Raw genomic sequence first — 12320 nt, 5'->3', positions numbered from 1 at the left:
TTATCCACGGAAATTTACTTTTCGATGAAGCTGCGTAGTGTTTTGTTAAACTTCCCTCCAAGGAGAAAGAAGGCGGAAGTTCCGCCCACTGGCGTCTCTGATTGGACAGCGTATCACCAATCAGGTGAGACGTTTATTGGCCCGGGGGAGCACGTTTTATCACCGACACTTGCCCGAGACAGTTTCTGTTTGTTGTCTCTTTGTGCCAGAAGACTGAATGAAGTAAAACTAGTCTGGAGAAAACTGATTGTCCCACACCAAATTATGGGTCTGGTATTTTAATCGTCTTTGGTATAAAATTGTGCTTCAGGAGCAACATACTTACCAGCCACTTAAACATCAAATTGTTAATGTGATAGCAAAAACCAGAAAAGCAGAAAACCCACTGATAGTGTAACTGTTGTACAAGATGCACTACATTACATTGTGCGAGGAAAAAGAGGGCCCTCAAAATCTTAACAAGGATGTGCAAGTGCTGAGATTTAGGACAAAATGGTGCCAGCATCTCTAGGAAGAACTGATGACAATAAAGTGGAAATGTAGGGGACTTCAAAGTTATGGAAGGTTACAACTTTTACAACTTGTATGTAACATGCTTTGGGTCAAATGTCTTCTTATAGAAAGCAAATATAAGTAATATTTGAATAATACCAGTAGGAAATCACCATTTTATTCAAACATTTCCAAAAATAATTACAGCCACAAATTTTTATATATATACACGGGCTAAATACAACGTTAGAGTCATGGCTCTATGCAATAATAACAGTAATGTTTTTTTTCACAACAAGGTTACCTGAACAAGCACAAATTATTAAAAACAGCTGATGTCAGATTTGTACAACTCTTACATTCACATATCACAGTGTAAAGGATAATTTATTTAGATAGCGTGGTCATTCGGCTCAGACAGAACAGAAGGAGAAGAGAAGGAGGCCCAGCAGAAGGAGCAGCAGGCTGGGGTGCATCGCTCCAGCGTGGTCGGTGAGCAAACAATTCTGGTAGGGATCTATACAACCAGCATAAGCCATGACATGTGCAATGTAGCTCTGCTCCTGGACCCCGTGGAAAAGGTGTGACATGGGACCTTTGGCAAAGATGGCTACGTCGTCTATGCCGTGGGTCTCTGAATCAAGAGGGACAGCAGCCTGCTGACGGTAGTCATCATCCGCTGATGGAAAATATGACAGAGGATCATTACGTTAGTAAGTTTTCTGGCACATACACAGACAAACTGCAAACCTACAGTTAGCACACAGAGGAGTTGATAAAATAGCAAGATCAGTCAGACAGCAACAACTAAATATTGTAAGCTTTGTAGGCTAATGCTGTATTTATTGCAGAGATATTGTATTACAATTGTTGTATTATTGCAGTATGCCATTAGTGGTCAGATGTAAGTTAGACAGTCTTTAGGGTAAGTCAAAGGAACAGATCATGTTTCTGCATAGACATTATCAGAAAATCATTGTTATTATTGCTGTCCTTTAAAATGTCAAAATCAATGTGGGAGCTTTTTTTTTTTCTTCATTAAACTTTCTGTGACAGTGAACAGCTACATTTAGTACGTCTTTGTGTCTGCACTGAAGGTATCCTGTTACACCACAAGATGGAGCTATTATATTACGTTGTCTCCCTCAGAAAGGGTATCAATGTACACTTACATGAAACTGATTCATTCATATCTGGGCGGGTTCCATTCTCAATCTGGTATCCTGGTCCATTCCCATACAGAGCAGTGGTGAAGTGCTTATTGTCAGTAGCCAGTGAACGTGACACCCCTGTAAATCACAGGACAAATTGGTACCAGTGTGTTCAAGTTTAGAGCATCTGATGATATTCACTCAAAAATATCTCTCAGATCAGTTCAGTTCTTGGACTTTTCCTGCAATGTATTTTACCTGTAGGAGAGTTTCCTCTGACAGAATATCCTCCAAAAGCAAACACGTGGGAATGGTCAGCAGTGACTACAGTCAGAGTGTCCAGCTCGCTGGTGAGTCCGGCTGCTCGTTCAATTGCCCGATCAAACTCTATAGTTTCATACATAGCCCTTTTGGCCATGGCTCCGTGGTGAGCGTGGTCGATTCTCCCCCTTAAAGTCCAAAAGAAAGTTGCTGACAAATAAGCATCTCTACTATAGCTCCTAAAAAAGTCTCATTTACAATTTAAAATAAAAACACCATTGTGCAATGTAACAAAACCGTTACTGGTTCAAAATTATATCCCCATACATTAACTGTATTGTTTTTGAATGTGTAATCTGATGTAAAAATAAGAATGGGCCTCAAAATACAACCTCGATGCAACAAGAGTTAAAATTTATCCTCAGAAATACAGGTAAGCATGCCATTGTTTCCCTTTTTTTTAAATGAAAGAATAGATTCCTAATAATAAAGATTATCATGGCTTTTGTTGCAGTCCTATTACAATGGAGATTTCATTATAGTTTAAACAGTCAATTCAAGTTCTACACATCCATTTGCTCCATTTCTCATGAGCTTAGGTTTCAAACAAATGAAACTGTATGAAATGGATTTGTAATTTTACAGATACTCGCCTACAGTGTGCTCTTTTTTAAGGTATTACATATTATACGTAAGAGTCGTTGCATGTGTTGAAATCTTACTGTGTGGTGAGCAAAAACATGATCATGCAACTCCAATATTCCCGCCATAGTTAGGTGGCAAGTTTCCAATAATCAGATATCCACTGTCTGATTAACTATTTGACACCAAAGGAATCTGAATCTGTAATATGTGCAGCTGAATATAGATAATTTTTTAACATCTTTACAATTAATTTACAATGTCAGCATGACAAGGAATCAGTGTTTATATTGTATCCTGATTGATTACACAGAGGTTCAGATCAAACATTTAACTTGGATTTGACATTTAATGGACTGTTTGTTGCCTGTGAAAGAGTTTGTACTTATCTTCCACAAAGAGGAAAAATCCCTTAGAGTTCTTGCTGAGAATCTTAATTGCTTTTTCTGTCATCTCCGCAAGGGAGGGATCCATAGACGGGTCGCGGTCCAACTCGTAGCGGCAATCTTTTGGCTCAAACAGACCTAAATACAGAGAGGATTTACAGCACTCACTTTTCACATCTAAGAAATGCCAATTTGAAAAAAAAAATGTGTGAAGTTTTCTGTGGAAAAAAAAAAAAAGTTCTTATCTTATTGCTTTAACCTGCACCGTAACATAATCAAAGCATGCTATCCTTCTAAGTGAGGCCCAGTTAGCATTTCTGGTGGTCTTTAAGCAAAACATGAAGTTTTACTGACAAGTGATTGTCGCAGAACCTTTATCAAGTTTTACTTCTCTACCCAAAAAGCTGTGTATAAGTATACAGTACACGGCTGTGGCTCAGGTGGTAGAGCGGGTTGTCCACTGATGGCAAGGTTGGCGGTTCGATCTCCCCACATGCCGAAGTGTCCTTGGGCAAGACGCTGAACTCCAAATGGCTCCCAATGGCAGATTAGCGCCTTGCATGGCAGCTCTGTCGCCATTGGTGTATGAATGTGTGTGTGAATGGGTGAATTGTAAAGCGCTTTGAGTGCCGCAAAGGTAGAAAAGCGCTATATAAGTGCAGACCATTTACCATTTACCATCGTATATCTATACAGGAGCCAAAATACCAAAATCTTGTTCATGTCCAAATATGCACTCCTATATGAGATCATTGTAAGCGGTGAATGAACAGTTCTTCTTACCCATAAGGAAGTCTGTAGTCGCAGGATTGACAGCATCAAATTCACTCTTTCTCCAAACATATTTAACATTCTGTAGGTTAAGAACAAACAAGTTGGCCAAGCTAGAAAGAATGCATGTATAGAAACACAAAGCTAGAGAGACGATAACATTTATATACACATCCAAACTGATGAGTACACTTGTATAAGATGCTGTTTACCGTTTTGTTCTTCATCCACTCCAAAACAAGGTTTTGTCCATCATCTCGGGATCCCATCTCCTTTGGATGCTCTGGATCTTGCATGGTTTTGGGAAACATATACCGACGACCTCCGCCAAGAATGACCTGCAGTGAGGGATATGAGAAGATTTTATATGTTCTTATACATTTAAAATTTTGATTTCCCTACTATTCCCTTATGTTGTTCCTTTGAGTTACACTGTTTAAAGCAGTCTTGCCTCAAAAAAAATCTACAGTACAAGGGGTTTATTATCAGACTATGCTCAGAATTAGATTAATTTAACAGTGCATCTTTAGAGATTCTCTGTCTTCCAGGTTATAGAAAAAGACATTTCACATCTTATCTGAGAGGCTTTATCATGTTTAATGACTTGCTGTTCACTGTTTCATCGTATGAGTGCTCAGATTGTTTTGTTACAGAAATACGTTCATATCAAGCCTTACGTCTATCTGTGTGTTGTGAACCAGCTGGTAAGCAATGTCACGGCAGCCGTTCTGGACAGCCTCAGGGGTGAGGTCGGAGTCAGCGTACCAGCCTCGGTCGGCAGAGTGAGCGTAGTTTGCAGCGGGGGAGGCGTGCTGCACTCGGGTTGTAGTCACAATTCCGACTGACTTCCCTGAAACACACAATGCTCTTGTCGTTCATAGAGGTTCACGAAAGGCAACAAGACTTTGGTTGAGTATGCGGGACACATTTGCATTGATATATACACTTGATGTGAAGCACTAAAGGAACTGTATAGTTATGAAGATGTATAGCCGAAGGTGAAAAGGTAGCACACACAGGGCTGTAGAAAAAGGTTGACTAATCTCCATCCATCTATCCATCCATCCATCCATCCATTATCTATACAACGCTTAATCCTCACAAGGGTCATGGGAGGACTGGAGCCTATCCCAGCCGACTCAGGGCGAAGGTCATCAGTCTATCACAGGGCTACACAGAGAGACAAACAAACACACTCCTATTCACACCTAGAGACAATTTACAATCATCAGTTAACCTCTGCATGTTTTTGAAATGTGGGAAAAAGCAGGAGAACCTGGTGAGAACCCACACTACACAGGGAGAACCTGCAAACTCCACTCAGAAAGAGGTGTCCCAACCAGGACGCAAACCGGGCATCTTCTAGCTGTAAGGTGACAACCCCTGAACCACTGTAAAATTCAGTAAAATAAAAATGAAAAAAAACCAAACTTTTCAGTCTTGTTTCCTTCATCAAAGCATGAAAAAAGCGGCGGTCATGTCATTTATTTGGCAGGTGTTTGGTTTAGTAATCGACTCCCTATGGTCTCATGGTGAATCTTTTTTGATGACAGTGACAAAAAACAGAAAAAATGGTACAATTCTGCCTGAAGTCACAGTTTCTGGGCTAAACATCCTACATAAGTTCTGTATTTTGAACATATTCAGAGGAAGCGTAATAAAACTGTCGTCGCTTAGTCCAGCAGGTGTCATTGTATTTATTGTTGAGATAAAGTACATCTCTCTGTGCGACTGTAATTGTGATAGACTGCTCCCTCTGGCATGAGAAATTACTCGTTCAAGTCCAGTGAAATGCAGAATAGAGCCAACTTTGGTTTCACAGTAATACTTGGCTACGGTATATTCCATGTTCTCTGTGCTGCTTTATAGAGTCATTGTTTGTGTGCTGTCTTTGTTTCTTTAGTCATAGAGGATTTGGGGACATAAATCACTGATGTTGTGTTACAATTTGTGAATCATTTGGTGGGAAAACTTCTTAGAAGTGTGAAAAAAAAACTTGGCATTAGTAGGTTTGTTACAATGAGTGCATCTTCCACATCGAAAAAGTTCTTTTAGATAAATCCAAGTATGTCTGTTGTAATTCAATTATTTTAGGCTTAAGATGTGTCTCCTTTGTCTACCATGGACGGCAAATTAAGTAGAATCTTAATTTCATCACATCTGTTTTGCATTTGATTGATTCCAGTTCTGAGGAATTTCTCCTTTGTCAACTAAGTCACAAGCAGATTTTAAACTTTTATTTTTTTTTTGACGTGGTCGGAACAAATTGGTGAAACTGAGATGAGTCAGCTTTGCCCTGAAGCTGTTTGTGTGCTGCCTTTTTACCTTTGGGTACTCGACGTCAGACTTATATAACTTTGGTTTAGCACCACGAAAACATAAACTGGGAACATACATTTATAGTGACAGATTTAGTCCTAAACCATCCATCCATCCATTATCTATACATCGCTTAATCCTCAGGGGGGCTGGAGTCTATCCCAGCTGACTCAGGGTGAAGGCAGGGGACACCCTGGACAGGTCACCAGTCTATCACAGGGCTACACTTAGAGACAGACAACCAAGCACACTCACATTCACACCTATGGACAATTTAGAATCACCAATTAACCTCAACATGTTTTTGGACTGTTGGAGGAAGCTGGAGAACCCGGAGAGAACCTACACTGCACGGGGAGAACATGCAAACTCCACCCAGAAAGATCCCGGTGTGCTCTAGCTGTGAGGCGACGGTGTTAACCACCAAGTCACCAGAAGGGTTTGAGATAAGTGTTCAGAGCTTCGTTGATGTGGGCCTACCTGCTTGCTTGGCCCGGTGCAGAATAGATGTGACTTCATTGCCAAAGGTGGCCCTACAGTTGGACCTTGGGGTGGAAGCGGTGACGCCCAGGGTGCCGTAGTTGGCTTTTACACCACATAAGTACGCTGTTGCTGTGCCAGCGCTGTCTGGCATCTGCTGGTCCACGTTGTATGTCTGTAACAACCAAATACAATCACACACCCGCACATCAATATTTGTTATCTCAAGTATTGAGCAGGCGTTCTTATCTATTGTGACTCAGAGCCACCGTCAGGTATAATAACATTCTTCAACAACATGTAACCCTTAAATCTCACAAACACTGTAACCTTGAGTGTCTCGAGACGCACAAGATAAGTATGTTAGATGTGGTTGCCATTGAATTGGACCTGAAAGCAGGTTCAGATTCTGTGTTGTACTTTTTGCAGGAGGTATGAACTTGTTGCCTTGAAGCCCTAACATGAAATAAAGTTAATTTGAGGGTCCAAACAGATTATTTGACCTATTTATTTGGGGTAACCTTAACATTCCCCACTAAATATGGACGAATACAACATTATCACACATTACAACATCAAGTTCATTTCAGAAATCATTTCATGAATTCTAAAGAAACTGGCGTAACCTGTGGTACAAGCCCAGTACAAAAGTCAGATCTAAGATAAACTGATAGCAGACTAGTTTTGGTCGCAATCTGATAATTATGACAACAAATGCAACCTCATAAACAGCCTCCTTATAAAAAACAATTTTTTTTAACAATCTGAACAGCCATCCCTCAGATTCCATTGAGCAAAGCATGCAAGTATTTTCTTCGACTTTTAAATTACTAAATGTCCGTTTGTGCCAGTTTTACCCCAAGCAATCTCCTACAAAATAAACCCATGTTCACATTTGGGATAGTGACACCGGGGCCCAGTTGGCAGGATTAGAAAGTCAATCTGCATAATAAAGCCATGCAGGGAGTCATCAAGCACCATAAATGCACGCGTGTAATCTTTTCACAGTTAACAACACCTTCCTGCTAATCAGTCTGAATGTGTTAATCAGAGTGTTCTGACCTTAGAGAGTGCCAAGTGGGGGAAGGTATCCATACACAGACTGGTCTCTTCTCCAGTATGTCCTGCCAGCTGGCCCTTGAGGATCCGGGCAGCAGTCACCGTCGGTACCCCCATACCTGTAAAACAGGTGGAAACACACCTGAGAAGATAATATCAGGGAAACACAGAGCTGCCATTGTTCTGAAGAGAACCTCATGAGGCTCAGCTGATGTGAGAGTCTGAAGGGCAGTCAAAGACTTCCTAGCGATCAAGAGTCACAGATGGAGAACATGCAAAGCAAATCCAGATTTTTCCTCCGTCAGACTTCAATATATTTCATGTAGTGAACAGCTCATTTGCAAAAACAAATAACTCCGTCTACACAGACCTTCAGAAAACCCACTTTTCCATCGTCTACCTGAGACTATATCAATCAAACTTAAGTCATTTCTCCTGAGTCAGATCCACTCAACTTCAGTTTGATTGATATTATCTCAAGCAAACAACAAAAAAATAAGTTTTCTGAAGATCTACAAAAATGAAGTTATCTGTTTTTGCAAATGAGCTCTTCACTATAATCTGATGGTCAATCTGATGACCACAATGACTTGAAATAAATGTTACATGTAGTTTCTGACACATAGTTGTCTCCCCAAATCTGAGTATTTGAAGAGTTAATTTGCAAAAACAGATAACTCCACTTTTGTAGATCTTCAGAAAACTTATTTTTTTGTTGTTAGCCTGAGATAATATCAATCAAACAGAAGTTGGGTGGATTTGACTCAGTAGAAATGATGAAAACAGAGATAACTTAAGTTTGATTGAGGCAGACGATGGAACAGTGGGTTTTCTGAAGGTTTGTATAGATGGAGTTATCTGTTTTTGCAAATGAACTCTTCATATGCTTTTGAAAATATCCACAAACATGTGACAGATCAAGTATGAACCACTGTGTTTCACCACAAATACAGTAGACGCTTTAACACTGAATCAGGGGAAACTGCTTATGTTAAAGGTAAAATATGTAATTCCTCCTTTCTCGTGTATTTCCACGGAGTCATTAACAGTAATAACTTTGCAACTTAACATGTCACTTATGAGATTATTAAAAGTTACTGATCAATCCCAAACACTGATAAAAATGCTGCTTGTGCTTCGGTCAGCATGTATGCAGGCAGGAGTGGCGGCTGCTGTAACCATAAATCAGAATGAATCAATACGTTTTGTAATTGTGGAATTACCACACTGGGAGCTTGGGTCATGTTATTCCGTGAAGCAAACGGGAACAACTACATCGTTTGTGTGAGACGTCTGTAGACAAGGCTGAGGTTCAGATACACGATATCAGAAAGTCTTGGTTTATCTTTTTCGGCTCCTTTACTCAGGATAGGCCATGAGATTTCTTGTCTCTTGCGATAACTACAGCGGAAGCCCTGTTTCTTACTTTTAATAAAACTATACTGTGTACCGATTCAAAGATTTGGGTTAAAATTGTGAAGATTAGTCGAAGTTCTAAAGAATTTCTGAAACTTCAGACACTGATGATGGATTTTTGTGGTGTTCGGATCAGTTAAGGCTACGACGGGAAATGGTTACGCATGCAGCGCAGACTGTGGTTGAGCCTCAGTTCTTTTTGTTATGCTTGGATTCCAAGAAGGTGATCACATGTCAACGTTTGTCTCCCTTTGCTCATAAACCCATTATTTTCAAGGTCAAATTGTGGATTTGGTTTAGAGTACGGCCTCATTCTTTCCCAGTGACCACAGTGATGGTGGAACTCACACTTTCAAGCTCCACTGGCCTCTTTTCACCTGAATAAATGGTCTGGGGTAGAAGGGGGAAATACTTGACAATTTGAAGAAGCAGTTTTAAGGACTGGAAAAGATCTTTTTTTTTCAGACTGACCGTCCCCCAGGAAGAGGATAATGTTCTTGGCTTTGTGCATATTGGGTTGGAGATTCAGGGCAGCGTTGAGGGCCTGCTTCCCTTTGATGTTCCAGAAGTCGGCATGGAGCTCTTCCTCTGTAGGCAAGACAAAAGTCAGTATTATGAAGCAGCCTATATACCTGAACCATCCAGGTGATGCTTTTATTTTGAAAGAATAAAGACCGAAATCGTACATTCTGGAATCCCTGATATTTAAAGCAAAACTAAAATAAAAGTGAATCAAGTTTCTTCATTGATACTGGAATGCAGATACAAAACATGCTGCAATAAAGTAAGAACAAATGAGGGGGAGATTTTAAGATCGTGAGCAATAAACGATTTGCATGCTGTACAGAAAATGCATCGTCCATAAGAAATGTCGTACTTCTAACCTTTTTTTAAACACTGCAAATAGAAACATAAACGTAACAAACTACATTTATTGATAGTTTTCTCATGGATAACTAACATTTGACAGAGTCTCTCAGTATATTCCACAAACCTTTATTCAACTGTTTTGTTAAACATGACTGAAACGTTATGAGACCATCTCAAGCTGCATAATCTTGCTTACATAGCTGACAGGAGCAAGTGAAGCAGTGTTACCTCATCACCAACGCATGTCAAACTTATCTGACACCATCTATAAGAAATATTGCCAGATATCATCCGGACAGTAATTACAACTTTAGGGGCTGCTGAACCAACACCCAAACACATTGGTTTATAACATAAACTTGTGAATATTTTAGAGCATTTTACTTAAAGAGTTTGTTTCATTTTCTGCTTAATAAAATTACAAGATTAAAAAAACGATGTTGCTGTGGGATGAAGAACGTCTATCTTGTTCTTACTACATAAAACAAGAATCATAAAGTGTCCGTCACTGTCTCTGCATTGTCCTTGAACTCCAGTTGTCATCTGACAGCAATATTCTTGGTTTTCTGCAGCTACCGAACAACAGCGACACATAACAGGTTCTTACCTTGAGCACACAAAGTCCACTGCACTGAAATGAAAATCAGTAACCCAGTAAAAACCAAGTTATGTTTGCCGGCCATAGCGTTGTATACCAGTACTTTTAAAAAAGCACAGGAGCGATTGTCGCACACGAAGTCCCTTTATACCTGCAGCTAAGGAGCAAAGGGCACACGGAGGAGCCTGACAGCGTAAGCACGAGGTAACATACAACACCAAAAACACACGTGCACACACACACACACACACACACACACACACACACACACAGGAAAAGAGGAAGTAAACTCCATATTGGCATTTTAAAAACATACAAGAAACTCTAAATGCTGTTTATAATCATCAAATATGGAGGTGTGATTAATAAGTCGGCATATGACAGGACTTTATGGACCTCTCTGTGTTATATAGTGTTTCACATGATAGCGTTAAAGCGAGGATGGCGGAGTTGCATTTAAAAAAGATTTCCTAGAATTGCTGCTGTGAGATTCATATCTGGTGTAGCAGCTCATCTCCACTCACGCCTCAGCACCCAGATGAAGACGCTTTGTGCATCGCAGTCACAACACACTGTCAACAACTTTATTGTTCAAACAAGTTTTCAAACTAATTTATTTTCCTCTTTAAATCTCAGCCACATGTGAGTTTCGGAATGTTTTGTTCTCGATACACGTGTAAGGAAATGATATATTCTTTGTTTTTTAAAGTGTGAGTTTGACAGAAGAAGAAAAGGAAAATAACTGGACTGAAGCTTAATTATTGATCTTAAATGCGATCCAATAAATCCATTATCTACTTTTTATTTGTCTATTTATTAGGTCCAGACTAGCTGGCGTAGTGAATGAAACGCACTTTCTGCTTATGTTTACCATCAGGAACTTTAGTCACTGTTGTCCTAGAGCCACCATAAATCATCACTGAGCGGTGGTGAGGAGTTCAGTATTGTGTTGCAGTGCTAAAGAGCTCTGTAGCTCATATTTAAGCAGGCCAAGATGTTGTTGTTTTTAGCAGTGAGTTTTAAAACCACAGCACTCTAATGCTGACCGGCCTTGTGGTTCAGAGGTCACAGCATTTCTAATCAGCATTTGGATGCATTACAGCAAAAGATTTAAAAAAAAATATGAAAATGAACCTGACATGTCTTCTGCACTTTATGATTCTATTGCACGGGGACCCAACAGAACGATCATTTGTTAAAACTGGAAATATATTCTTGAAGGTTTGTTATATTCTGCAGACAAACGCGTCACATGGTTGATCCTTGAGTCGACTGTGAATTAAATGAAGTGATAAATTGACGTTACTTCCTCTATTTTTACTTTTTTGTTTTAAAGGTACCAATCATTACTTGATTCCTTTGTACACTGTAAAATATGAAAAGTTGATCTTAAACAAATCTAGGAAACCGGTTGCACTCAGAAAAGGTAAGTAAATATAACCATTAGTCTTAGATTCAGTTTACTTCATATCTACTTGTAAAGTTTACTTAAAATTTCTGTATTTACTCAATTTTGTGAACTTAAAAATAGCAAAATAGTATCATGAATTTGATCTTTCCAAGTGTTAGAAACTTAAATAATAGTAATAATAACAATTTATCCGATTTGTATAGCGCTTTTCTAGACACTCAAAGTCGCTTTGCACTGTCAGTTATTCATTCACACACATTCATCCTGGTGGTGGTAGCTACAACAGAGGCATGGCTGCCATTCTGCACTTACGGCTCCTCCGACCACCACCTCAACAATCCATTCATACGCATTCACACCAGGTTACAGGGCAGAATCGAACCACCGACCTTCCGATCATTGACCGACCCGCTCCACCACCTGAGCCACAGCCGCCCCGTAAAGGTTCCAGAAACTTCTCCTGC

The 12320-nt window shown here is 39.8% G+C and overlaps 1 protein-coding gene across 1 annotated transcript; it reads right to left on the bottom strand.

Annotated features, from left to right (window-relative positions):
* Positions 1-654: 654 nt before the first annotated feature.
* On the bottom strand, positions 655-10530 carry LOC103372503 (intestinal-type alkaline phosphatase-like). The gene is made up of 11 exons (XM_008302159.1): positions 10455-10530; positions 9449-9565; positions 7565-7680; positions 6503-6677; positions 4381-4553; positions 3916-4041; positions 3716-3785; positions 2932-3070; positions 1902-2092; positions 1665-1781; positions 655-1171 (listed from the first exon to the last, which is right to left on the bottom strand). The coding sequence occupies exons 1-11, from the start codon at positions 10528-10530 to the stop codon at positions 906-908; spliced, it is 1566 nt and encodes a 521-aa protein (XP_008300381.1). The 3' UTR covers positions 655-905.
* Between the last annotated feature and the right edge of the window lie 1790 nt (positions 10531-12320).

Source organism: Stegastes partitus, unplaced genomic scaffold, assembly GCF_000690725.1.
Source record: "Stegastes partitus isolate 25-593 unplaced genomic scaffold, Stegastes_partitus-1.0.2 Scaffold1768, whole genome shotgun sequence".
NCBI lineage: Eukaryota > Metazoa > Chordata > Actinopteri > Pomacentridae > Stegastes > Stegastes partitus.
This window is presented reverse-complemented; position numbering and strand designations above follow the sequence as displayed.

Coding starts and splice junctions, on each gene's coding strand:
- LOC103372503 (XM_008302159.1), bottom strand. CDS start 10,530: ATGGCCGGCAAACATAACTTGGTTTTTACTGGGTTACTGATTTTCATT. Junction 4,554..6,502: donor GCACCGGGCCAAGCAAGCAG/GTAGGCCCACAT, acceptor TGTGTGTTTCAG/GGAAGTCAGTCGGAATTGTG. Junction 3,786..3,915: donor AGTGGATGAAGAACAAAACG/GTAAACAGCATC, acceptor CTTAACCTACAG/AATGTTAAATATGTTTGGAG.